Below are 27663 nucleotides of genomic sequence, written 5' to 3'. Positions count from 1 at the left end.
GTAGAAGAAAGCAAGAGATGAATCTCTGACCATTGAGTTGATTGGGTATGATTAGAAATTTTATTATAAATTAGATATAAAAGATGCCATTATTACTTAAAGAAGAAAAAGAAGAATGATCCCATAAAAAATAGACAATTTCCGAAGAAACCCAGCTTGAACATAAAGTTGTGGGGGCATATGAAATGACAAATAATAGAATATACTGCAATGATATGAGATAAGATCCAATTATTTAAAAGGATAGGACATACCATTGGAGGTGTTGGTGGCCAAATTGATGGAGATGAAAGCTTTAAAAAAAAGTTTATATAAAGAAAACATTACTTAAAAAACAAACCCATCAATTATTTATGAAGATCAAGGTACCCATGTCTTTTGATTTCTTGCTCTCTTCCTCTTTCTATCATTCATTTATTTTCTCTGAATTTCATAGGGTTTGTTAGTTGTGATGCAGAGATATCTCTGGCATTCCCTTGGAAATCAATAAGCTCAAATTTGTGTTTGTCTTTCATGGCCATTTCCTTGATTCCTTGAATCGTTTCAGAAGAATTTCCAAAACCATTATTTTTTTTTCTGGGTAAGGGTCCTCCTTTTCTTTTGATTGTATACATATTTATGTATTTTCTATATGGGTTCGTGCATTTATATCTTCAGTTCCGGTTGAAAATTCCTTTCTCCATCTGGGTTTTATCTTTGTATTCAATGATTAATATATCGTGGATCTGTTTTGCCTGTTTTACATTTTTTTTTGCTTTGCTTTTTGTCAGAGTTTAAACGAGTTAAATGTGATTTTAACAAATTTGTGTATATTTGACATGTAAATATGGTTCTTTTGTTTTGTTTTAATTTTTGTTTTGCATTCAACAAACGAGTTTATGACTATCAAACAGGGCCGGATTTTTAATGGTTGGAATCAGAAAAATGTTTTAGTTGATATATACAGAGAATGGAAAATGAAAATCAAAATACAGTTCGATTATCTATGTTAGATTGTCCCTGGTAGAAGCTATTTGAAACATGGGAAATTTGACTTTATAAACTTCATTATTTCAATTCAATTAGATGTCAGGGGAAAAAAACTGTTTTGGCTGGTTAGAGCATTTCCGCTATTCGTGCTTGTAATTGTCAAGGGAAACATGGTTGTTTTTCGAATTCTGGAGAAGTGTGTATCATCAGAACAGAATAGAATTTTAGTATGCAGTGTCTGTGTCGAAAATTGGTGAGTTTTTTTGTTTCATCATGAAGGTTCAGGGGTTGGAAGAGACGCATAAAACCGACAGTCATATGACATCGGCTGCTGCCTTTGTGGAAGGGGGAATCCAGGATGCCTGTGATGATGCTTGCAGCATATGCCTCGAGGAGTTTTCTGAAAACGATCCTTCAACAGTAAGGCCTAGGACTACAAATTCATTTTTCTATTAACCCCTTTTGTTTGGTGATATGGATTTCATGCACTATTTCCCTTGACTTACATTGTGTAGAAGTATCTCAATACGAATTCTTTCTACCTTTACTTGCAGATGACTAATTGCAAGCATGAGTTTCACCTCCAATGCATTCTTGAATGGTACGTTTCGTGTAAATCTCGAAATGATTGTATTTCCATTCTAGTGGAATTCATTGTTTGTGTAAAACTCCTTACCGTTGCCTATGTTTTTGCCCCTTTATTAGATTCAGTATGCATTTTTATATATCAAAATTCCGTTCTCCCCTCTACATTGACCGTCAGTGAAGTGTTTAAGACATTGATCATATAGTTCAATGAGAGGGAGGAGACTGGAAGTGTACAATACAAAGGGTAAGGAGTCATATGCGACGAGAACAGAAATAAAAGATCAACCTCTAGAAAGGCCAAACATGGCCAAATTATTGCTTTGTAAATGGGACATTTAACATCCGGCTTTTATGTCACGAGCCTGTTTATACTTGGAAAGATACGTATTTGACCTAATTATATGGTATGATTACGTGATTGGATCATGCATTTGATTACGAGACGACTATATGATGAATTTGATTTTGACATCTCTATATGATGTATTTCATTAGTTCCATGTTTTTATCCTTTGATGACAGCAATGATGGTTAAATTTTTGTCTAGTTATGTTCTGATAGTTGGAGACTTAAGACCAGGGTAGTTGAGTAGTGCAGTTCACAGCCATAGGGTGTAACATCTCTGTCTTCTTTTTAATGTCTTTGTAGTACTTTCCATGACTTCTACTTTATACATGTTTATGTCATTGAAATGTATGAAGGCTTAGAACTAGGGTATCTGAGTAGTGTTGCCTTAGTTTAAGAATTAACTCATTTGAATTTATTCCTTCTCGTAGCTTGCTATTATTAACTTCTGTGTATCATTACTATTCATGTTTCCTCTTTTTAAATTTAGCGGGGTCTTACATTTTCAGTCTATATGCAGAGATTTCTATATAGGGAATTATTTGCAGGGAATTATTTACAGGGATTACTCCCCATTACAGACGCACATATCAAGACTGCATATGAAGACTGTTCATCTATGTATTTATTTATTTATTTATACACGCATTTGCATCTTATCTTTATTTTTAATTTTCTGACTGCCGGAGGTCTTTCACGGAAGCTGCTCTCAACCTGGCGTTGGGGTCAGCCTACTACCCTACCTCCCCCTTACCCCATTGCATATGGGAATCAGGGTTTTGTTGTTGTTGTTGTTGTATGTTCTGATAGTTGATAACTTACAATCTCATAACCCTTTTATTTATATTATTTACGTTGTAATTTCTTAAAATAACATTCCCTTTTCGTAAATATAAGTGCCTCAATTCACATTAAACTCTTTTGCTTGCGCCCGCAACAAATTTTCTTATTTAATTGGCGACATTATTTTTAATATTTAAGTTGACTTGAATTTGGAAGCATACATTCTTGAAAGGAAGAGATCACAGAATAAAGCTTAACACGAGTTACTTTTTTCCCCTATAAATTTAGGTGCCAGAGAAGTTCGCAATGTCCCATGTGCTGGCAAGCCATTAGCTTGAAGGACCCTGCAAGGTTTTCTTATTTATCCACACATTTGTACTTTGAATATATTCACATCTTAACACCTGTGGAGTTGGCTAATAATGTGTCAACCGTTGCAGTCAAGAATTGCTTCAAGCAGTCGAAAGGGAAAGAAGCTTTAGGGATACCTCATCAAGAAATACCACGATATTTCACCATCCCACCCTTGGTGATTTTGAATTGCAACATGTATGCTGCCTACAAGTGCCTGTCCGAAACTTTTGTTCTTTTTTATTCAGCAATAAACTTTGTATGCCATTCATTCATCCAATAGAATATATACAATTTTCAATTTGTTTTGCAGTTACCAGTGGGTGTGAATTATCCTGAACTTGAAGAGCGTATAATACAGCACTTGGCTGCCGCCGCTGCAATGGGAAGGGCCCACCACGCTGGTCGGAGGGAGGGACAGAGAAGATCATCGGCTCAAAGTAGTCCGCACTTCTTGGTGTTCTCCACTCATCCTGGTGCTGAGGATTCTGGTTCTGGATCGTTGCCTCTTACTCAGGTAGCAGGGGGAACTGATGCAGCTGCAGTCACCGTTGCTAATCCATCTACTCCACTATTGTCTGGAGGAGATGAGTTATCCCAACGGATATCACCATTTCCTTCTAGTCAAAATACATCTGCATCTGGATCCATTGTCAATCCAGTAAACAGACGAGGATTTTCCTTTAATAATCGGTATTTCATTATCTTTTTCCATGCTTTTGAATACTCAATGTATGATCTATCTAGTATTTTCCTTTTCTTTGCAGCAGCACTTCCTATTCATTTTCTAATCATGTATGTATCATCTTGTTGATTATTTGTCTCTCTCTGCAGAAGCACCTACAGTAATTCGTCATCGACAAATCAGGAGAGAAGCAGACCATCAGAGTTACAATCATTTTCAGAGTCTTTAAAATCCAGAATTAATGCAGTGTCCTTGAGGTAAGAGTAGAAAAGTCAGCAATAACTAGAACTTAATAATACATATTTTTCCTCTTATGTTACTAATTTGACGTTAAAACATCTGGAATTAAAGGTACAAGGAATCGATCTCAAAGAGTACTAGAGGCTTGAAGGAGAGGTGGTTCTCACGCAACTCTCCTATGCCTGCTGTCGGGAATGAAGCTTGGAGAGAAGCGAGTGCAGGAATTTCTAGTGTGTCTCGAATGATGGAGCATCCTGAGACTGATGAAAATAGCAGACAAAAACAACATTCTATGTTGCATCATTCGGCTGGATCCTCCAATACAGAGCTACGAAACCGGGATAACCCTTTAAGTATTAGCCCTTCACCTTCACCCTCACCTTCACCTGCTTTGCATGCTGCAAGTTCCCTTTCTGATTAATTTATGAGAAGTCAGTTGGGCAAATCGCATCTATCCTCGGCATTTAATCTTTGTAGGTGAGTCAGGTTAGCATGTTTGCTTTGTATTCATCTTTCGCCTTTGTTTAATTGTTTACTCAGCAATAGAGAACAATGAATTTTTCATCCACCATTCTTCTGACTGTCCAGTTTTTGCTGGTATCGATCTTGTCATGATTCCTCATTCAACGCACGAGTACAGGGACTTGGTGAAATCTGCTGCATCGACCGAACCTGTACCATGTTATTCCATCACATATCAATAAATCTAATCATCACAGCTGAAACCATTGCACCTTTCAGCAGATTTATACTTCAGCTTTAATCTTTGTAATCTATTCGACTCACCATTTTCTATGTTTTCAGGTAGCCAATCTCGTTTCTCCAAAAATGGCGTGCTGATGGAAAGATGCCTTTGCATTTCAGGCCAGGTGATTTGCCATTTACGGATGGATAAACTCATTGTGCTTAAATACGCCCATAACAAGTCTGACAAAGAGCTTTCATTTGCCCAGAAACCTTTTTTTTTTTATGGATATATCATATATGCATATGTATTCACTTATATGTGTGAATTTTGTTTAAATATAATTTGATTCAGCCACCATAGCTGTATTTATCCCCTCTCATATATATATATATTAATAGTTTTACACTAATTGATAACTATAAAGATTTAAATATATAAATGTTTTAGATTTAATTAAAATTTATAATCCATTAATAAATATATATTTAACTAAGTAAAATAATGCCTTTTCTTTTTATGGTTTAAGGTTTAGAGATTGGAATAAAAAACGATATTATTTTATTGTAAGTTAATAAAGTGTAAAATGTATTAGTTTTATATAATATAAGCGGATCATGTTCATATATATTATTTAGTTTACTATTTTTTATAGATATTGATTTGTTTTAAAGATCTAAGATTTTATTTATTTTTTGTTAATAAGTCTTCCTCCCTTCTTACAAAAATTTTGAAAATATTTATCTTATCTCGAACGAATTTTTATTTTACTTTTATATATTTTTTTTTAAATTTTCTTTCTTGATTTATCTTTTCGTCGTTTCTGTAATTGAGGGATACTCGATTCTTATTAAAAAAGTCTTATACCAATCATATTATTTTAATAAAAAAAATTATTTCTTGAAATATTTTAATTGTTATTAATGATAGATAATGATAACCGTTTAAACAAATATCAACTCATTTCATGTATTCTAGGTTTAGATATATTAAATAAGGGTATGGACTTAAATAATAACAATTTCTTTTTAAAGTTGTTATGTCTAGGGGCTGTAAATGAATACAACGCTTGGTGAACTATTCATGAGTAGTTCTTATAATGTTTGTTTATGTTCACTAATTATGTTAAATAAATTAGTGATTTTATTTTTATTTAATAAACGAACGAACGTAAATATATGTGTGTTCGTTTCATTTATATTTATAAACAAATACGTTTATCGACTTGTTCATTTATGTTCATAAACAAGCTCATTTTATACATTGGTGAATGTAGGGACTAGTTAAATGGTGAAATTTGAAATTTAAAGATTGTATTTTTTTATTACTGTGGATCTTATATAAGATTTATTTACTTGATTTTGTTTAATTTCTTAATATACAAATGGACATGTTTGCGAATGTTAAACGAACATGAACATGTTCGTAAATATTTAAATGAACGTGTTCACGAACATATAGTAAATATGTCTACGAACATTAAATAAATATGTTCACGAACGCTAAACGAACGAACACACACCTTCAAAAATAAATAAACGAATATGAGCACGATATTAAAAATTTAAACGAACAAAAACCGAACATAAATACCTTTAAAAATAAACAAACGAATTTAAATATAACTTTATTCTTCTAAACACGATTCATTTACTCGCCTAGTAATACTATTGACTACTTAACGAAATCTTAGTTTTCTTTTTCTTTTAAAAAATCTACTCTATCAGGCATTAAAAAGCGTCATAGGTCGATAAATTTGTAGCTCACAAAATTAAAAACCCAAATGAATAGGGCTGTTGACATCAATTAATAAAGAGAAAATAGTAGAGTGTTCAAACGGATAATTCGATTAATTGATCAAACTAAATTACTCAAATTTTAATTAACTGAATTTTTCTCTTTAATTGTTAACCGAAACAAATTAAGTTCAGTTAATTGATCGGTTAATCTAATTAATCGAAATTTATAAATAATATATATTAAATATTAAATATTTTTGGTTTATTCGGTCCGTTAATTTGGTTAAAATCGAGTTTAAACACCCTAAAGCTAAATAAATATTTAATAATTTCGGTTAATTCGGTTAATTAACCGATTTCGAACCGAATTAACCAAAACTGAAGTTTTAAAAAACTATTAACCATTAACCATTAACCATTAACCGACCGAACCCAAAATTAATCGACCGAAATTTCGATTCTGTCGGTTAGTTCAGTTTTAGACACCTCTAGAAAATATAAAGCATCCACCCGAAAGAGAGAAACAAACGTCATTTTTCATTTTATTTTTTTAGAATTGGTATATAAGAATGGATGAAAACAAGATATGTTTCAGAAATGTGTACAAAAATTTTACAGGAACATTAAAGAAACTCAATTACATGGGGTGTTTGAAAGGAGCTCCTGATGGATGAAAGAAGAAATAAAATGAATGGAATGATGAGTCTCAAACTTTGAAGTGTTTTTGGGGCAAAATAAATAAATAAACCACTAAATAGAAGGATTGTATTTGGTTAACTAAGTGGCACTGCCTTTAACTCCATTGGCAGAAAGGCCCTTCTTACCAAATTCAGGGTTCCCTTTCTGCATCATTGCCACGAATTCATTATAATCAATCCGACCATCCTGCATAACGCCACAAGAAAATCAGTCCAACCCCCAGCTTTTACACATGCAAATCTTAAATTGATATAGGCATGCACAAACGTAGACTTACGTTGTCGGTGTCGACTTCTCCTATCATTTTGTCCAACTGGATCTCCTCGATACCGAACTCCTGACAAGCTTTTTGAAGCTCATCTTGAGTGATGTAGCCGCTGCCGTCTTTGTCGAAATACGAGAAGGCGGCCATGAGGTTATCTTCCCTTTCGATCTTGTTTAAATGCAATGTTGCAGCTACGAATTCTTCGTAGTCGATTGTACCGTTATTATTGACATCCGCCTGCGGTTTCCGAGCAAACAGAAAGGGTCTAAGGATGTTAATTAGATGATGTTTATGACTGAAAATGAAACTTACAGCCTTCATTAGAGCGTGGAATTCTGACTCATCAAGATCAGCGCCAAATTTCTTCAACCCAACTTTGAGCTCATCATATGTGATTTGGCCACGGTTATCTGCGTCTATCATCTTGAACATTTCCTTCAACCCAGCTATTTCTTCTTCAGAAAGTCCTTGGGCAATCACCTGAAAAATAAAACAACAAGGGGAAGCCATTTTAGCTAATAGTCTTTGCAGATAAATAAGAATTTTACTTGGCATCTTTTATCAGAAGTTTCATAGACCAATTTTGTTTCAGAGGCAAAAACTTACCTTCAAGGCCATTTTCTTTAGCTTGTTCATCGCGGAAAATTGCTTCATACGGCTCAAGACCACGGAATCAAGTGGCTTGTCCATAGCCATCCCGTCGACTGCCACCCAAGCGTGTCCTGCAAGGAACCAAAATAAAACCAGCAAATTCATGAAATCACATAGTGAACCACCAAAGAGAGTCATCTAGCTAAACTAATAATCTTAGAATTAATGGTGAACGAGGATGATGATTTGAAATACTAAGAAATGAAACTAAGGCCTTCCAGATGATCCTAAAGGTGTTAATAAGGTCGAAAAACGAACATCGACTGAGAATTAAAACAAGCCTCAACCATGTTATCAACATCCAAGTTCTCTAATGTTCATCATCCTAGCTAGCATTGTAAAAGAGACTTACGCAGTACTTCATGCGCTGTTATCCGCTTCTTCGGGTCCCTGACAAGCATTCTCTTCACTAAATCTTTCGCGCTTTCAGAGATGTTAGGCCCAAGGATCAGATGCAAAGTCAAGTTCACCATGCAAAACCTCTTCAAATATCTCTTGTTCGGTTTCTGTAAACAAAAAAGAAGGAAAAAACCAAATAAAAACAAACAAAAATAGACCAATTGCTAAAAGAAAAGTCTCAAAGTGCGAAGTTCAAAATGTTCTTACCGCCCCAGAAAGGAGGCACACCACTTAAGAGAATGTAAACGATCACCCCAGCACTCCACACATCTGCTTCCGGACCATAACACTTCTGCAAAACCTCGGGTGCGACATAGTATGGGCTTCCAACAACATCACTTAAGGTATCCCCTGAATTTTTTTTAGCACCTTCATTAGGTAAACAACACCAAAATCAAGCACCAAAAGATAAAATTATTTTGAACATACCAGGCTTGAAGAATATCGATAACCCAAAATCAATGGCTTGAAGAGGCGAATCCTCTTGTTGATTAATGAAAAGAAAGTTTTCAGGCTTGAGATCCCTATGCATTACTCCCATGGAGTGACAGGCTTCCACAACACCAACTATAGTTCTTGCTAGATCAGCCGCCTTTCTTTCGGAATAATGCCCTCTCTGTATGATTCTATCGAAGAGTTCTCCCCCGGAACACAGCTCCATGACAACGTGAACGGCCACAGAATCCTCATAAGCCTCTTTGATGGTGACAACATTAGGGTGGCCAGCCAGGTGATGCATTATCTGAATTTCCCTCTTGACATCATCTACATCTTCTGGAGTTACAAGTTTCCTTTTGGCAATAGACTTACAAGCATACTCCTTACCGGTACCTTTCTCCACACAAAGAAAAGTTGTCCCAAACTGGCCTTGCCCTAACTTCTTCCCCAAGTTATAATATTCTTTCAAGTTACCTGTCTTGGTTTGTAACACAGACTCCACCTTCAGCCCCTGCACATGCCTGCCTCTTCACATTATGAGGCTCACGAGGTTTCGCAGCATCAGCTTTAGGCTCTTCCTTTTTCCCCGACACAACGGCCGCAGCCGCTGCGATCGCAATCTGTGATGGTTTGGATTCAAGTCTTAGAGGTTGAGCCTTGGACTGTTGCCTTTGGGTAGCCTTGGATTGTTGCCTCTGCATAGACATTGACATCGAAACCGAAGATTGTTGCCTCTTCATAGACATTGTTGATTGTTGTCTTTGGGTCAACTTTGATTTTTGTGTTTGGATTTCTTCTCCGGATCCTTTCTCGTCCTTAACAATCTTCATCTCTTCAGGGGGGTCCTTTAGGACCGCATCGTCGCCATTACCGTCGCCTGCACCGGAAGCATCGGCTACAGCTTCGGCTTCAGCTTCGCCTTCTTTATTTTCAACCATTTCACCTTCTGTTCCACTTTTCTTTTGTTCCTCTTCAGGTGGAGTGGAACCGCAACAACTTGAACAGACATCTCCCATCAGGAAAAACTGAAACGACTTTCAATTCCCTCACGCCTTAATCTTCTTCTCCAACCATCCAATTGCTATGAAATCCCATTTCCTTTTCTCCTTCTTCATCTCTTCAGGGGGTCCTTTAGACCGCATCGTCGCCATTACCGTCGCCTGCACCGGAAGCATCGGCTACAGCTTCGGCTTCAGCTTCGCCTCTTTATTTTCAACCATTTCACCTTCTGTTCCACTTTTCTTTTGTTCCTCTTCAGGTGGAGTGGAACCGCAACAACTTGAACAGACATCTCCCATCAGGAAAAACTGAAACGACTTTCAATTCCCTCACGCCTTAATCTTCTTCTCCAACCATCCAATTGCTATGAAATCCCATTTCCTTTTCTCCTTATTCCTTCCAGGTTTTATTAATTGTTTTTACTTCTGAAAAATACCATCAATATGAATACCTTCTACAATGTGATCCAATGGCAATCAATTTCATCAAAATAACAAAAAAAAAATTAATACACCCCTGGATCTCAAAAACTTCCAGAATATAAAATTTTCAAAGATAGTTAAACAGGAATCATAAACAATCACAATGATCTGGAATCACAAAAGAAAAACGAAAACATTGTACAATGGCAAGTGACAAAGAGAGAAGGGAAAGGATGAAAAGACAATGGGGATTTGATGTTTTATTCGATAATAATCAGGGTTTCTTTTATTAATTTCTGTAATCAAAGAAGAGTTTTTTTCCCCTCTCGTTTTCTCCTCTCTCCCTTTCAATAGGGAGAAGAAAGAAAATGAAAAAAAAAGAGAAGAAGAAAAAGACGGGTTTTTCCGTTACAAATGCTTCAACCTTTTACGTGTTTAATTGGATTATTATTTTTTTAAGATTAATTAATATACTAATTATAGTAATCATATTGTATTACATCAGAATAGCTAACAATTTTGTTCATATTTTATGCATTGAATCAAAATACTACTATATATAATAGCTTGAAGCACCCGTTTGCAAAATTCATTTTTTAAAGATATTATATTTTAAGAACATCTATATCAATCAAATCGGTTTCCAAATATTATCACTAATAAAAAGGCTCAATAAAATTCTAAAAAAGGTAAAATAAAAAGGTTTGAAAATAGTGAAAACATGGTTTAAGTGAAACTATCCCTTTCCGTAGGAAAGGCTTGCGCTTATCTTCTGAATATTTGATGTAATTGTATAGTTATCTTCTTGAGCTTTCTCACGGAACTGAGAGGCCCTGACGGAAGGGGTTTCAATATTCGCGATATGATTGCATTTCCTGTTAGGTCTGCTTATTCAAGTATTGCTTTCTCTCAAGATTTAATTTCCTTTTAGGTCTGCTTATTTGGATTTGCTCTTTGTTTAATAAGTTCCAGAGTTTTGAACAAATTCGCGTAAGGAACATTGTCTTCGATTTTAATTATTAATTTTTTTGTGCCCACAACATGTTCGATGAAATTAATGATAGGATAAGAAAATTCTCATTAGTGGTTACTGCAAGTAGGAGGAAATGGGTCACGATATCGTCTCTCTTTGGATGTTCGTTAGCAAGTCTGACGGATCCTGGGTTTCTCGATCGTGCGTTTGATTTTCTTGCCTCTTTTCTTTGCTTTGATTCTCGTTTTGGCTCTCTTCATGGTGGATTTGTTTGTTTCTAGTCGCGATTTGGATGTTCGGGGATCTGGTGACCTCGATATGTTAAGCTCCCTAAGGAAGTTTTAGTTGAGGGAGTAAAGTAGTGGGATAATGCTCTTCTCATTAATTTTTTGGGCTAATCTCCAAATTTGGGAATTTTTCAAAAGACTGCTAATAAGTTGTCGGGGAGAGAAGGGTTGATGATTCGTTTTTTGACGCCGAGTGTTTACCTTCTGAATTTTCCTTCTCGTCGTGTTTGGGACTGAGTTTTGGAATCTAGTCTCTGGCATCAGGGATTCAAATAGGGCTGCCGTCCGAAACTGATATTCGAGAAAATTGTGGTGGTAGCGGAATCACGATAATAGCGGTCTGTCTCGATCATAATTTAGCGTTTAACGATAAATAACGTCGATAACGGGACACTATTACCATTATTCAATCTTGACTTCAAAAAAAAAAAATAAGCGTTTAACGGTAAATCGAACATGACAAATTCACATAGATAAAGATAAAAAGTGCCCCTTTCCCAATTTCTCCGATTTCCAACTCGTGCTTTGTTGTTTTTGTTATCTAAGCTCTGCATCTCTTTCAGGTTCTTTTCTTCTTTTCTTCTTTTGTTTACCGCAATAGCTCATTGTGCTCTTCAAATTAGAATATTATAGCATTTTTTTAGCATTTATCTTTGGATTTGAGATTTATTTTTATTTTTATTTTTTAGTTTTAAGGTTATGCTGTTAAGCGAGCAACAATCCTGCTTGAGCTAATGACTTAATTTTTGAATCTTTTTTAATGCATTTTTTAAAATTAAGTGTGTGTTTTATATAAGTATTCAGAGAAAATTTGATTATGAAACTTGAAAAGCTATTTGAGACTATTAAGTTTTCTGGTTTTTGTCATAGATGAAGTGAGATATGATTTCATAGTGTTGGTGGTAAAATGGCAAATGCTCTATCAATATCGTCGTATTTTAGACCTTCAGAGTTCAGAAATTAGATCAATTGGGGTACTTAATGTTCTCGGATGGAGGGTGTTAAAGGAGAATTCTTTAGGGAAACTTAGCTGCCTTAAAATATGTCATGGGAGAGTGGGTCCTCAATTATAATTATTATGTTTTAGGATAAATTGTGTGAAATTTTAAAAAAATCACGATCCTGACACCCACAGTGACCGCGATGACATCCGTTATGTCTGTAATCGTGATAAACGCGACACGACCGAAAACGTGACTGCGAACGCTATTTAAATCTATGTCTGGCATATTCAGCAGAAAGTTATCGTCCTAAGGAAATGGTCATCGGGGAGTTAACGGAGGTCTTGAATATTGAATCGGCCCCTATTCGGGTTAAACTTATGTATGTGTCGTTGGAATTATTTTCACAGGAAGGCTTGGGATATATTGCTAGTGTTATTGGTAAGCCTCTGTACAAGGATTGGGGTACTGGTTTGAAGTAACAACTTGAATTTGCTAAGATTTGTATTGATGTAAAAGGCAGATTTTGTCGTCCTTTCTACAATGGGGGTTGAGCTTGGTGAGGGTTGTAATGTGGATGTTCCAGTGAAGCTAGTTTGGACGCCTCCAAGGTGTGATAATTGTTATATTTTTGGTCACTCGGAAGATTCATGTTCTAAGAAGAAAATGGAAAATTTGGTTGATAAGGTTGTTGTTAAGGGAAAGAAGAATGTGGAAGAGGTTTTGCTTGATTTGGATATTATGGATGGTTTGCTATGGAGGTGGGCTCGGGTAACAATGTATGTCATGTTTCTTCTCGGATGAATGGTTGTTGTTTTAGAGGGGTGATCTAGTCTAGTTCTGTTGTGGCTTCTACAGAGGGGGTGGGGTGTGATTTAGGTGGTAAGGGAGTAGTTGAGACTGTTATGACTAGTCTTGTTGAGATTCCTATTGAGGAGGTAAGGTGTGTTATGAGTGGTACGGGGGTTGTTATTGGAGTAAATATTGTTCATAGTCCTAATCAATTTGCGGTGCTATCTACGACTTCTGGGGATGCTATAGTTTCTCCCAGGAAGTAACGAGTTGTGGCTGAGGGAGTTACATAACTAATATATTTGTTAAAGCCTAAGAATAAGGGTGGTGGTGCTCTTAGGAAGAGGAATGATAAAGGTGGTCAGAAAGGTGGTGTATATCCCTCTTTGTGATGATTATAACTTGGAATATTAGGGTTGTAATAACCTGTTAAAGTAGAAAAGAATATTGAGGTTGGCTAGGAAATTACAAGTTGAGGTTTTATGCTTGTTGGAGACTAAGGTTAGGGAGGTAAATGATGGTTGTCTTCTCGGGACAGTTTAGCGAGTGAAATTGTCTTTCAAATTATTTAGAGGCTTCTAATGGGAAGATTTGGATTTTGAGCAGGGGTTTATGGAAGGTTGTGAAAATTTGTAAATCTGATTAACATATTACTTGTTGGTTGGAAAATGTGGATGCACAATTTTATTTTACGATTGTTTATGATTGTAATGACAGGGATGATAGGCGCCATTTGAGGGTGATTTGATTGGGGTGAATTTTTTTTGTTGGTATGAATCCCTAAATTATCTTAGGTAATTTCAATGTTATTTGTTGTCCTCAAGAGAGCTCAGATTTTGATGGTAATCAGGGTCTTGTTGGTGTCATGCAGGATTTTATTGATTGTAAGGAGGAGTTAATGTCATTGACCATCCTTTGGTAAGTGAGTTATTTACGTGGTATAATAAGAGGAAGAGCTCTATTTCGCTTCAAAATTTGGATCGTGATTTAGTTAATCAGAGTTGGTTGCAATACTTTTTAGGTTTAATTCTTAGCCCTAGTTGTGTTATTATAAAGGCTTATGTGGGGAGACCTTGTAACACCCCCAAATTCTAGGCTATTAGTTACGGGTTTACCCGAGAGGTAAGTGAACCTTGTGAAATTTATAGATTAAGTTGTTAGGCTTAATTGGGTTAGTTTTGGGGGCCCAATTAGCTATAAAAAGGGGATTTTTAAATAAAGGACAAAATGCAAAGGACAAAAAGAGCAGTTAGACCATTGATGGAAATTGAAGTTAAAATTTGGGGTTTTATAGCATTTTGGACGTTGGTTTCTCCCATTTCCTCTCCATCTTCTACTTTTCTCTTCTTTTTTCCTTCCCTCTCCAAGTTCCATAACAAGGTAAGATCTTGAGCTCTTTTATACTTCATTTTCGTCCTAATAAACCTCATAACAACCTCATTTTTTAATATCCAAGCTTTGGGTTTTATTTTACAAGAAAAAAGGGTTTTATTCATCCAAGCTTTGGGTTTTATTTTACAAGAAAAAAGGGTTTTATTCATCCAAGCCTTAAGGAGGGTGATTGCTATCTAAATGAGCTCTATTTCGGGATTAAGTCATCAAGATAGTGTATTTCTAATAATTTGGAGTATCAAGCTTTCATAAATTTCAAGTATTTGCTAAGATTTGGTGATTTGAGCATCTTAGGGTTTATCTTTGATTTCTCTAGCAGATCACGTTTTAGGTGTTAATAATACCTTTTTTATGATACCTTAAGACCCCAAACATCTTACTAATGCTTCAAAATAAGTTTAGAAACCAAACGAAGTCATTTGGGATGACTTTTGAGTGATTCTCGAGCCTAGATAAACCATTTCATGGTTCAAGTATCGATACTGGGATGAATAATATAGATATTGGATAAATTAGGGCTAAAATTAGGGATTTTAGGTTGGAGTACCGATACTGCCAAGAGGAGTATCGGTACTACAGGGGCAATATCGATACTCAGGGTGATAGTATCGATACTGAGGCCCTATTTTCACAACAAAATGCATTTTTGGTATTGATACTGATAGGGGTATCGATACTACAAGTAGAGTATCGATACTACTCAATTTGGATGGTCAGATTTGACCCGTTTAAGGTTCGTAAGAGCTAAAGATGATACGTAATAGTAAGACTTAGCCTGTGAGGGACACAAATGACTAAGCATGCCTAAAAACTCTCGTAAGAGTGGGTTACATCAAGTGTAATCATATTAAGAGTAATACGATGAATTATATTCAATTGAGGACGTACACAAATAGTTAGGACCGAGGATCGTTAAAGGAGACATTTGATAAGCGGTACGATGAATATGTCAGATTCAATGGTATCGAAAAGTATGAGCTTCGAGAATGTCAATGAACCCAGGAAGAGTAAGTCGTCCTTTCCAAATCAGGTGGTTTTGAAGGGAAGTACGATAAGGTCTAATAGAGTACCGATACTAAAAAATGAACCTCAACCAAACATCGGGCTAATCAGTTCCACGATTAATAAATAAGACTTTGCATAAAGTTCTAGATGGGAGGACGAGCGAGACAACAATTAGTGTGATGTTGACCTTACTTTATTGAGTCCAACTATGTTAAGGTATACCCAGGTTACCTTGGTTGCCCTAGTGGGGGTATTGTGAGTGCGCGATGCACTTTAGGGGCTAACTAAGGTGTTAGGCCTGAACACTCGCGAGGAGTTTGTTAGCGATGTTAGTGTTATATGACCTATGGGCCTTATATATGCATTGATAGTTATGTCAGTTCAGTACATTCACGTAAGCTTCTGATGCACATAAATTTTGATTCTTACCTTTATACTATTTTGTACTCAAGGTAGGTTGGGGTGTCGTTCCAAGATGCACATAAATTCCTTCGACCACCACCAGAGCTATTTCATGTTTGTTTGTGTCAGTCATACATGTATAGTCCCATCAGTTCATTATATCAGATATTTTAAAGCTTGGCTTGATTTCTATGTGAGACCGAGCCAGTGCTTCAGTTTCTTCGAGAATTGTACTAATGCTATGTGACATCGGGTTCCCCTCACTGATTTTCTTGATGGCTATGTGAGGACCAGGAGATCATTCAGTATGTTTTATGTGAATTACACGATGCTATGTGACACCGGAGTTCCCTCAGTAATTAGTGTCTGAGAGCTATGTGAGACTAGATACTAATCATGTAACATTCTCCATACTTGGTTAGTGATTATATTGTGAGATTTAAAAATTCAGTGACCAAATTGGATAAATTGAAAAGTTCAAAGAATTGATTGAAATGTTTGGTGTAGGACCAATTAGCAAAGAAGGTTGAATTAAAGGGGAAAATGAGTCTTTTGACAAGGAAAATAATTAAATCTTAGTTGATGATATTTATACCCACGTGGAAGCTATTGAGAAAGACCAAAGTTTCCATATTTCTCTTCTTCTTCTTCTTCACTGTGAAGACAAAGCTAAAGGTGAGTTTTCTTGTTAATCAAATTCTTGATGAATTTAAGGTTGCTTATTGATCATTAGATGATAACTAAGCTTAAGGAAAGCTTAGGTTATCTTAAAATCAAAAGATGATGGAGTTAGGAATGATTAAAGAAAGGAAGTAGAAAAGTGAAATCTTGGAATAGAGTTCATAATAAGAATTAGAAGTGGGATTTAACTTGTCATCAAGCTAATTAAGGAATAGGAAGTGTTAGAATTAAAATTAGAACATGTTGGAATTTGAGTGAGATTCTTAAATTCCATATGGAGGATTGGATTTCTAAGTTTTAGAAGTATTGAATGGATAATAATTAGTTTAAGTAAGTGTATGGAAGTGAGGGATATAAAAGAGGGAAAATATAAAGTGTTGGGAAGTTTATGAAGAGATTTTCGTGCTAAAATGACATTTCTGGGCAATGTGCATCGATGCACATTCAAGGTGTACCGATGCATCAAGGATAAATCCCAGAAATTGTTCAAGGTGTAAAATACAAACATCGAATGCCATCAGTGTATCGATGCACAAGTAGTGCATCGATGCACCCCCCCTTAAATACAAACATCGAATAGGATTTATGTATCGATGAATAGATAGTGCATCGATGCACCCGTCAAGGGATGCATCGATACATGGTGTAGTGCATCGATGCATACCTTCATTAAAAGATGAAAATGACTTTTCTTTTTGCCTAAGAAATGATAGTTTAGAATATATTAATTAATATGCTGATAAGTATCAATGAATTACTATGTAGATACAGAGCCTAAACAAGTTCCAGAACAATTGCCTAGTAGGATCGATAGAGGAAAAAGCAAGGAAATATAGGTTAGTGCATATGCATATCATGAATATAATGATATATTAAGTTCTAGACTTGTGAGAAATCTAGATTCAATACATTGATGCATGATTCATTTCATATTGTGAAGCATGATATGAATTCATACTATGTGCATTGTGTAACATGTTTTAAATGAATATGTATGAAAAGTTATATGAGCCATGTGATGAAGGTAAGGAATTGATATGTATATGTGATATACTATGTAAATTGGAAAAGCCCATGTTATGTAGATGAGAACTATAGGTATAGTTGGCATGTCAAGAATAGAGGGTCTACGCGGTCCTTCGGGATATATATGTATTCTTTGGAACATGTGTGAGGTCTTTAAGACACATACTTGATCCTTGGCATATGTATATGATTCTTAAGGAATTATCTACGTGGTCCTTAGGGACAATCTTATATGGCACTACGATGCAATTCTACGCGGCACTTTGGTACAATTCTACGTGGCACTTCGGTGCATTTATACGAGCTGTGGTGACAGCATAGTGCACAACCTCACAGTACTCACATACCTTAGGTTCTCAGTATGGTATCATGGGCTAGTGAACTGATTAATATGAACTTATGAGTGTTAATGTGATGAGTCTATGTGTAGGAAACATGGTTATGGACATTATACAGATTAAATGCATATGTTATTGCATTTCATTTCATTTCATTTTGGCATTCTCATGATATTTCCTTATTATTATTATACTGCCTCACTAAGTCGATGACTTAGCGTGTGAGTGTTTCACACGTAGGATCCGAGAAAGTAGACAAGACAGGTTAAGCAGCTGGACAACACTACTCCTGCAACTATCAGATCAGAGGCAACTTAATCAGTAGGTCATTTTGTTATGTAAATAAATGTTGTTATGTAAATAAATGTTGGCATGTAATCAAAGGGTCGAGTTGTGTATGCTCTGAGTATTTTAATAAACTTGTATTAACATATGTATATGATTGTATTTTAATAATATAAGTTCAAATGTTTTATCGGTTTTTTAAGAGTATTGTTTTGTTTTATCAATGTGACATCATGGACTCGTATCCGGGTCAGGTATGGGTTGAGGGTGTTATAAATCAAGTTTGCATTCAGATAATGTACAGTATGTCAGGTTTGCATTTAGATAATGCACAAGAGTATGAGTGTTGCCTTTAGGCAATGCATACATGTTTAATTGTTAGGGTTAGAGATCCTCTAGAGGTGTTCTCATGGAAAGGCCCTTAGTAGAGGAGTAAGGGAAGCGTGAGACTCATACTTCAGTAATATAGCGAAAAAGCCTTAAGTAGGTAGCACTTGACTTAGATCATGCATTTACCTACTACTTAGATCCATGTCTTTAGCATGCCTTTTTTTTATGAAATTATTATGTTGCTCTAGGTTAGAGATTATACTTATAGCCTTTGTAAGCACATCCATCAGATGCTTTCCGTTGGCAAGTCAGTAGCTCGAGCAGTTTGTAGAGCACCGTCGGTGAAGGACTTTCAGCATCTTCGACAGAGTATTGTACTATAGATTTAGTGGGCATGTGTATTTATAGAACCTTATACATGTATTTGGTTTATTAAACTCAGTGTATGTATTATTTTGGTTTAAATTATGTGTCATGAAGCTCCAGTTTTCGTAAAATATTTTTATAACAAACATTTATGTTTTATTTATTATACCATTTAGTATGTTTGAAATGAAATGAACATGTTTTGAAAATCATGGGTTGTCTTGGTGGCCCAGTGTGGCACTTTAGGCTCAATCGAGTTTATGGTATTACATTTAGTGGTATCAGAGTGTCAGGTTGAGTCACTCCTAAGGCCCAGTGGTCAGTTTTAGTAAAGTGTCAATGAATACAAGCCCCTAGGTACTTAAAGTATTTGTATAAGTCAGGAATAGGATCATAGTTTTGAGAATATGATCATAGTTTTGAGAATATGATGAAGAGTTGAGCCTCTCATCCAGTCAGTATCAGTTAAGAATTCCTGCATAGGGAAGAGGATCATAGGATTCCATTAGATACATGAGTCGTAGAGGCGACCTTCTTCAGAGTTTGACCTCCACTCTGAGGGAGATAGAACACTTTCAGTTCGATGTCTGAATCGATTTTTGACTGATCAATTGATAGACCATGATGACTCTGAGGCAGCTTCATCTTACCCCAGAGGGTAAGTTAGAGTGTTTCATCATTTTACTCAAGGGTGATGCTATCGATTGGTGGGAGACTATAGAGATAGATCTATACCAGATGTGCCTACGTAAGATCGGTTCTTAGATGAGTTCAGAGGTAAGTATATCGGCGAGGTGCACATAGATGGTTTGAGGATGTCATTCTCTCAGTTGGTTCAAAAGACCACTCAGTGTTCGAGTACGAGAGAGTTTTTCTCTAGTTGAGTCATTATGCCCCAAAGTTAGTTGCGACTGAGTCATTGAGGTGTAAGAGGTTCCTTGAGAAACTACATATAGACATCCATTAGTAGTTGGTGGTAGACCCACTTAAGATATTTTCAAAGTTAACACGGCGAGCTAAAGCCTTGAGAGGGTTCAAGCTATGAGGAAGAGTTTGTTGGGTGAATCAGGTAGCCCAAGTATGAGGATTTATGTGTCAGTAGACCGATCTTAATTAGTGGCCGAAAGGACTAGGAGTCTCCATGAGCAGAGGAGAGTGACAACATCTTTATCGCTCTAAGCGAGTCAGAGGTCAGACGTTTGGTTTTTTAGGATACCACTAGCTTCCCCATTTGTGGCAAGCTCTGGAGGCTCTGATAGAATTTTGAGGTATCCAGAGTGCGAGAATTGTGGTAAAAATCATCGAGGAAGGTGCTTCAAGCTTTCTAAGAAGTGATATGGATATGCATCCTTGGCATATATGGTGAAGGATTGTCCTAGTTCAGTTTGTGTTGGTTCTATGCCTAGGCAGAAGAGCAGAGGAGCGATTCGACCTCTTTCTGGTTCAACGATGTTCGATCCCGCTTGTCAAATAGCATTGGGGTAGGGTTAGGATGTCAATGACGTATATTAGATGTCAGATATGTTTTTAGATGTCTCAGATTTTTCATGTTGCTTTAATAAGCATGAGTGCATGCATTTTTTGTGTGGTGTTAAGTGAACTAAATAGGAAAAATATTCGTGTAGAGGATCTTAGAGTGAGAACCCAATTGTCGAGTGGGTCGACTTTAGCAAATTAAGCAAAGTTTACATTATATATTCCTCGAGGGTTCATGTGATTGACCCTGAAAAATTTTGAAATCCCAAGTTCCGCGTTGGAGATGAAGATCTCCACGAGTGTTAAGAATACCCTAGTCGCTTTAACCAATATGTCGATCAGTCTATTTGCCAGAAACATTAGGATGCACCTTAGTTAGTGCCATAACACTTCATTTGCTAAATGGGTGCATATGACCCAAGTACTCTCAACGAGTAAGTTAGCAGAATATATGTTTCGATATAGCAGTTCCAAAATCCCGCCCTATGTACTAAGAGCAATAAAGGCCAGGTAGTGAGTTGCGAGTCTTGAAGTGTAGAGATTCCTCTGATTTTGTCAGTATGTATTTGTGCGGGATCAGTAAGTGAATCAGCTTAGCGAGCCAAGCCTCGTTAGTTATGTCTTCGTGTTAGTATATGAGTGTGAGCTAACACATAGCAGTATGTAGCGTTGCATAGTATCACAAACTATGAGTGCTTCAGATTAAAGGAAATCAAGTTCATCAAGCGTCATATGACTAGTGATAGATGTCATCGAATAGCTCAATAATGGTAAGTGTTAGTGAGTGCAAGATGTAGAGTCTCAGAACTCCTAAGTCAGAGTTCAGTCGTGTAAGATCTCCACTTTGTGTTATGCACTCTCTATGAGAGTAAAAAGTTGCAAGTTTTTCTAGATGAGTGTTCGATTTTCAGATGTGAGTACCTTATATGTTTGATCAAGTGAGCAAAACTTATGTAGACCGCAAGGTAAATGAGAAACAGTCAGGTTATGTGGATGAGTATTGAATCAGAGTTGCGCAACAGAAGCATATAGATCAAAGTTGGTCGAGAATTATCATCTGCTCTTTAGTAGTCAGTATAAGACAATGTTGGCAAGTGTCGTAAGATCTCAGGGTGTGGTATGATGAGTTGCCTATGTTCAATAAGTTAAAGAGGATATTGGGTTATGCAATGAGTTAACTCGATTGAGTAATTTTAACCAGAAAAAGGATTTAGCGATAGCAGTGAATCTTAAAGCAGTGTCATCCATGTGAAACATTCAAAGCGTACAGTGTCATATAACAAGAATGTGATTTCTTTAGCTTCGTGTTTCTGGAAGATTTCTTTTTGAAGTTCGGCGTTGGTAGCGCCCTTAGAAAATTGTAGACCGATTTTGCGAATTTCAAGCTGCATGTCAGTTTGTAAGGACTACTTCCTTAAAAATCAATTTTAATAAAAGTTTAGGAACTTCAAGGTTCCTAAGTTTTTGACTTTAGGACAAGTCATTATTTGGACCAATTAAATTTCGATGACAAAATTTCTTTTAAGGAGAGGAGAGTTGTAACACCCTAAATTTCAAGCTAGTAGTTTCGGGTTTACCCTAGAGGTAAATGAACCTCGTGAAATTTATAGATTACGTTGTTGGGCTTAATTGAGTTTGTTTTGGGGGCCCAATTATCCATAAAAAGGGGATTTTTAAATAAAGGACAAAATATAAAGAACATAAAGAGTAATTAGACCATTGATGGAAATTGAAGTTAAAATTTAAGGTTTTATACCATTTTGGACGTGGGTTTCTCCCATTTCCTCTCAATATTCTTCTTTTCTCTTCTTTTTTTCTTCCCTTTCCAAGTTCCAAGCAAGGTAAGATATTGAGCTCTTTTATACTTCATTTTCATCCTAATAAACCACCAAACAACCTCATTTTTAAAGATCCAAGCTTTGGGTTTTATTTTGCCAGAAAAAGAGGGGGTTTTTTCATCTAAGACTTTAGGAGGGTGATTGTTAGCTAAAGGAGCTCTATTTCAGGATTAAATCATCAAGGTAGTGTATTTCTAATAATTTGGAGTATTAAGCTTTCATAAATTTTAAGTATTTGCTAAGATTTGGTGATTTGAGCATCTTAGGGTTTATCTTTGATTTCTCAAGTAAATCATGTTTTAGTTGTTAATAACATGTTTTTATGATATATGAAAACATCTTACTAAAGCTTCAGAATAAGCTTAGAAACCAAACCAAGTCATTTGGGATGACTATTGAGTGATTCTCGAGTCTAAACAAACCATTTTAGGGTTCAAGTATCGATACTAGTTAAATAGTATCGATAATGGATATATTTGGGGATAAAATTAGGGATTTTGGGTTGGATTATCGATAGTGCCAAGAGGAGTATCGATACTTCTCCGGTAGTATCGATAGTACAAGTACAGTATTGATAATACGAGTAGAGTATTGATACTACTCACTTTGGATGGTCAGATTTGACCCATTTAAGGTCTGTAAGAGCTAAGGATGATACGTAATAGTAAGACTTAGTCCGTGAGGGGCAAAAATGACCAAGAATGCCTATAAACACTCGTGAAAGTATGTTACATCAAGTGTAACCATATTAGGCATAATACGTTAAATTATCTTCAATCGAGGACGTATACGATAGTTGAGACCGAGGATCGTTAAAGGCGACATTCGATAAGCAGTACGATGAATATATCAGATTCAATGGTAGTGAAAAGTATGAGCTTGGAGAATGTCAGTGAACCCAGGAAGAGTAAGTCATCATTTCCAAATCAAGTGGTTATGAAGGGAAGTACGATAAGGTCGAATAGATTATAGTTACTAAAAAATGAGCCCTAGCTAGACATCGGGCTAGTGAGTTCCACGATTAATAAATAAGCCTTCGCATAACATTCTAGATGGGAAGACGAGTGAGAAAACAATTAGTGTGGCATTGACCTCACTTTATTGAGTCCAACTATGTTAAGGTATACCTAGGTTACCTTAGTTGCCCTAGTAGGGCATTGTCAATGCGCGAGGCACTTTAAGGGCTAACTAGCGTGTGAGGCCCGAACAATCGCGAGGAGTGCAGATGGGTAGTTATGTCAATTCAGTACAGTCAGGTAAGCTTCTGATCATATAAATTTTAGTTCTTATCTCTAGGCTATTTCGTACTCAAGGTAGATACATGTGTCATTCCAAGATACACGTAAATTTCTCTGACCACATCACCAGACCTTTCTCATGTTTGTATGTGTCAGTCATGCATGTATAGTCCCATCATTTCAGTATGTCATATATTTTAAATCTTGGCTTGAAGGCTATGTGAGACCGAGCCAGTGCTTCAGTTTGTATGGGAATTATATCGATGTTATATGACACCGGGGTTCCGTTATTAACTAGTGTCTGATAGTATGTGAGACCAGATACTAGTCAGGTTTGTATTCAGAAAATACACACTATATATGGTTTGCATTCAGATAATGTACAGGAGTATCAGTGTTTGCATTCTGATAATGTACATGTTCAGCCCTTTAGAGGTGTTCCCATGGCGAGGCCCTTAGCAGAGGAGTATAGGAATCGTGAGATTCATAATTCAGTGATAGAGAATAAAAGCCTTATGTAGGTAGCACTTGACCTAGGTCATGCAAGTACCATATTTTCAGTATGTTTTTGTTTATGAAATTTTTATGCTGCTTTAGAATAGTGATTATACTGTTGGGTTTTGTAAGCTCAGCCTTTGGATATTTTTCGTTAGCAAGTCAGTAGTTCGAGCAATTCGTGGAGTATCGTTATTGCAGGACTTCTGATATAGGCTGATCTACACGCTTTGAAATGAGAGAGTATATAGCCTTATTGTGTCCCAATCTAGGATTGACAAGTACTGATGTCCTTGAATTATAAGCTTGGCTACAACAAAGATAAGAAATGAATATGATTAATAAAGCAAGAATAAATGGAATAAGAAAGATAATAAATGAATTGAAATAAAGATGGAATAGAGATGGCTGCGAAATTGATGGTCTTGATGGATGATGTTGATGGTGTTGATGATGAAATGGAGATGGTGGTGAGGTTGTATCTCAAACACGCCAAAGAGGAAATAATGCTAGGAAGCACAATCTCGTTCTTCACAAACTTGCTTGAGGGGTGGTAGCAGTTTCTTCAACCCACTAGATATTAATCTAGGAATTTAAGAATCAAAATGGAAGGAATGACGCCACAAGTATATGAATTATACTTGCTTAATCGATAAAGTTCACGAAGAACTTGAAGAGAAATTAACTCACAAGAGTAATTTTAATATATGAGATAAGATGAGTACAAATGAAGGCAAGCCTCTCTATTTATAGGAAATGAGAGGGCTTGGCCGAATGGTTACATAGGTATTCGGTTGGTACATGATTTTTGATGGAAGTACATAATGCTTAAAATGAATGGTTGAGTCCTTTGGTCTTGTGATGGTTCAGCTAACCCTACATGAAGGGGCTTGATGGTTTGGCTAAGGATGGGAAGACATCTCACTTGGCCGAATGGGCATGCTTGTTCATCTTGGCGCCATTTTTTGTCCCCTTGTCCGAATGGTGATGTGTCTCCTCATGTTTGGCATCAAAGGCTCTCATGTGCATGGCATGTGTTGTGGCCGAATAGGAATGGAGCTTTATCTCATGTCTCTTGGAGATTTAAGCCTCCAATGGTTTTAATTTCTTTACCAACGTGCTCCTAGATGAAAAGGCAGCTTCATGGGCAGTATCATTCATGAAAGGTTACAATGTTTGTAAAAGGTAACCCTTCATGTTTGAGCTACTTCAGGTGTGAATGAATTGAGAATGAGCTAGCCTTAGATGACTTGTAACATGGTGAACATTTGGGCAGCTCCTTGTGAAAAGGTACCTCCTGAGGTGGAAACTATTCGTGAAAAGGTATGATTTCACAAATTTTGACTTAGGACAAATTTGAAGTGTCCTAACTGGTGATGATGATGGTGCAACTCCCTAGCTGAAATGAGGTTATCTTGTAGCTCAAATCTTCAGCTCAATCCAGTTATGAGCTCACGGGCCTCCAAACAACCTTTCACCAACGAGTCCTTATGCTCTCCTAAACGTCCCTATGTGAGTTTCCTTGTTGTTACATGCTCCATTTAGCTCCAATATAGCTCCCAAGTGTTGGCCGAATATGCCTATATGCATAATATAAGAAAATAAACTAAGTATATAAATTTATATAATGTGTATATTATAAGAATGTGACTATAGGTTATTTAATATTCAATATGTAACATATTAAACAACCTATTATCTAATGGTTCTTTCTCATTAAAATATTTAAAAACATTAAGGCACTTATGAGAAAGTACTTCCCTGAATTATTTTGCCTTTGCACGAGTGATAGATCCTTTGGGCATGACTTCAGGATCCATTTTTGTAGTTGTGATCACATCCTCCTCCTCTTTTTTTGAGCAATTTGTCCTCAAATCGTCGTTGTCTTCAAATAGAGAAAGATATGAAATATTAAAAGTTGCACTTACATTGTATTCACCAGGTAGATCCAATTTGTATGCAATATCATTGATCTTCTTGATGATTTGGAATGGTCTATCTCCTCTTGGTAACAACTTGGATTTCCTTTGGGAAGAAAAATGTTCTTTTCTGAAATGCACCCATACCCAATCACCTTCGTCCAATTTTAGTGGCTTGTGTCCCTTATTTACTTGTTGTTCATATTGTCGTGTCCGTTTTTCTATATTGTCTCGAAATTGTTGATGAAGTTTCTTAACAATCTCATCCTTACTGTTGCCATCTTTGTTGACCATGTGTTCATGAGGCAAAAGAAGAAGATCTAGAGGTGTTAAGGGGTAAAATCCATATACTACCTCAAATGGTGACATCTTGGTTATTGAATGGACTGCCCGATTATATGCAAATTCAACGTGTGGTAAGCATTCCTCCCAAGCTTTGATGTTCTTTTTGATGATAGATCTCAACAATGTTGATAGTACTCGATTCACCACTTTGGTTTGCCCATCTGTTTGAGGGTGACATGTTGTGGAGAAGAGCAACTTTGTCCCAATCTTATTCCATAACGTCCTCCAGAAATGGATAAGAAATTTGACATCTCTATCGAAAACTATGGTTCTTGGAACGCCATGTAATCTCACAATTTCTTTAAAGAACAAGTTGGCCACATGTGTTGCATCGTATGTCTTGTGGCATGGTATGAAATGTGCCATCTTGGAAAATCGATCTACTACAACAAATATTAAATCTCGTCCATTCTTGGTCCTTGGTAGTCCTATCACAAAGTCCATTGATATGTCAACCCATGGTGCTTGTGGAATAGATAAAGATATGTAAAGTCCATGAGGCATAACCTTTGATTTTTCCCTTTTGCAAGTGACACATCTTTCACATACCCTTTCAACGTCTCTCTTCATCTTAGGCTAATAGAGGTGTTGTTTCAAAATCTCCAATGTTTTGCTTACTCTAAAATGATCCATGAGACCTCCTTCATGTGCTTCTCGAACAAGCACTTCTCGAAGGGATCCTTGAGGAATTTATAGACGCCCTTCTTTGAATAGATACCCTTCGTGCCTATAAAACTTTTCATATGCACCTTTCTTACAAGCCTTATACTTCTCTTCAAAGTCATGTCAGTAGCATAGCAATCTTTAATATATGAAAACCCAATTAACTTTGAATCAAGAGCATTAAGGAGAACATACCTTCGAGAGAGAGCATCGACTACAATGTTTTCTTTACCTTTATTGTAATGAATGACGTAAGGGAATGACTCCAAAAACTGCACCCATTTGGCATGTCGCTTGTTCAACTTATGTTGGCCTTTGATATGCTTTAAGGCTTCATGGTCAGTGTGTATGAAAAATTCCTTTGGTATATGATAATGCTGCCAAACTTCAAGTGCCTTTATGAGAGAATACATCTCTTTGTCATAAGTTGGATAGTTTAGCAAGGCACCATTCAACTTTTCATTAAAATATGCAATGAGTCGTCATTCTTTAGTCAAAACAGCCCCAATTCTGATTCCAGAAGCATCACATTCCACTTCAAAAGTCTTATCAAAGTTAGGTAATGCAAGTAAAGGTGCCTTGGTTAAACATTCCTTCATTTCGTTGAAGGCAT

At 36.3% G+C, this 27663-nt stretch overlaps 1 protein-coding gene and 1 pseudogene across 6 annotated transcripts; one reads left to right on the top strand and one right to left on the bottom strand.

Moving 5' to 3' along the window:
- Positions 1-272: 272 nt before the first annotated feature.
- Positions 273-5006, top strand: LOC120214534 (E3 ubiquitin-protein ligase RHF2A-like). 6 transcript variants are annotated; one of them, XM_039212416.1, is made up of 9 exons: positions 273-365; positions 447-580; positions 1249-1389; positions 1524-1570; positions 2974-3036; positions 3126-3234; positions 3350-3729; positions 3871-3978; positions 4073-5006. In XM_039212416.1, exons 3-9 carry the CDS (start codon positions 1288-1290, stop codon positions 4380-4382), a joined length of 1119 nt encoding a protein of 372 aa, XP_039068347.1. In that variant the 5' UTR covers positions 273-365; positions 447-580; positions 1249-1287; the 3' UTR covers positions 4383-5006. The 6 variants fall into 6 exon arrangements, 3 of the variants coding, with proteins under 3 accessions (XP_039068347.1, XP_039068348.1, XP_039068346.1); XM_039212417.1 differs by lacking the exon at positions 273-365 and having other exon boundaries at positions 379-580; XR_005524876.1 differs by lacking the exons at positions 273-365; positions 447-580 and having other exon boundaries at positions 1243-1389; positions 4073-4438; positions 4766-5006.
- A 2156-nt stretch (positions 5007-7162) lies between these two features.
- Positions 7163-9882, bottom strand: LOC120214575 (annotated as a pseudogene).
- Positions 9883-27663: the final 17781 nt, after the last annotated feature.

Source organism: Hibiscus syriacus, unplaced genomic scaffold, assembly GCF_006381635.1.
Source record: "Hibiscus syriacus cultivar Baekdansim isolate YM2019G1 unplaced genomic scaffold, ASM638163v2 tig00110065_pilon, whole genome shotgun sequence".
Classification (NCBI taxonomy): Eukaryota; Viridiplantae; Streptophyta; class Magnoliopsida; order Malvales; family Malvaceae; genus Hibiscus; species Hibiscus syriacus.
This window is presented reverse-complemented; position numbering and strand designations above follow the sequence as displayed.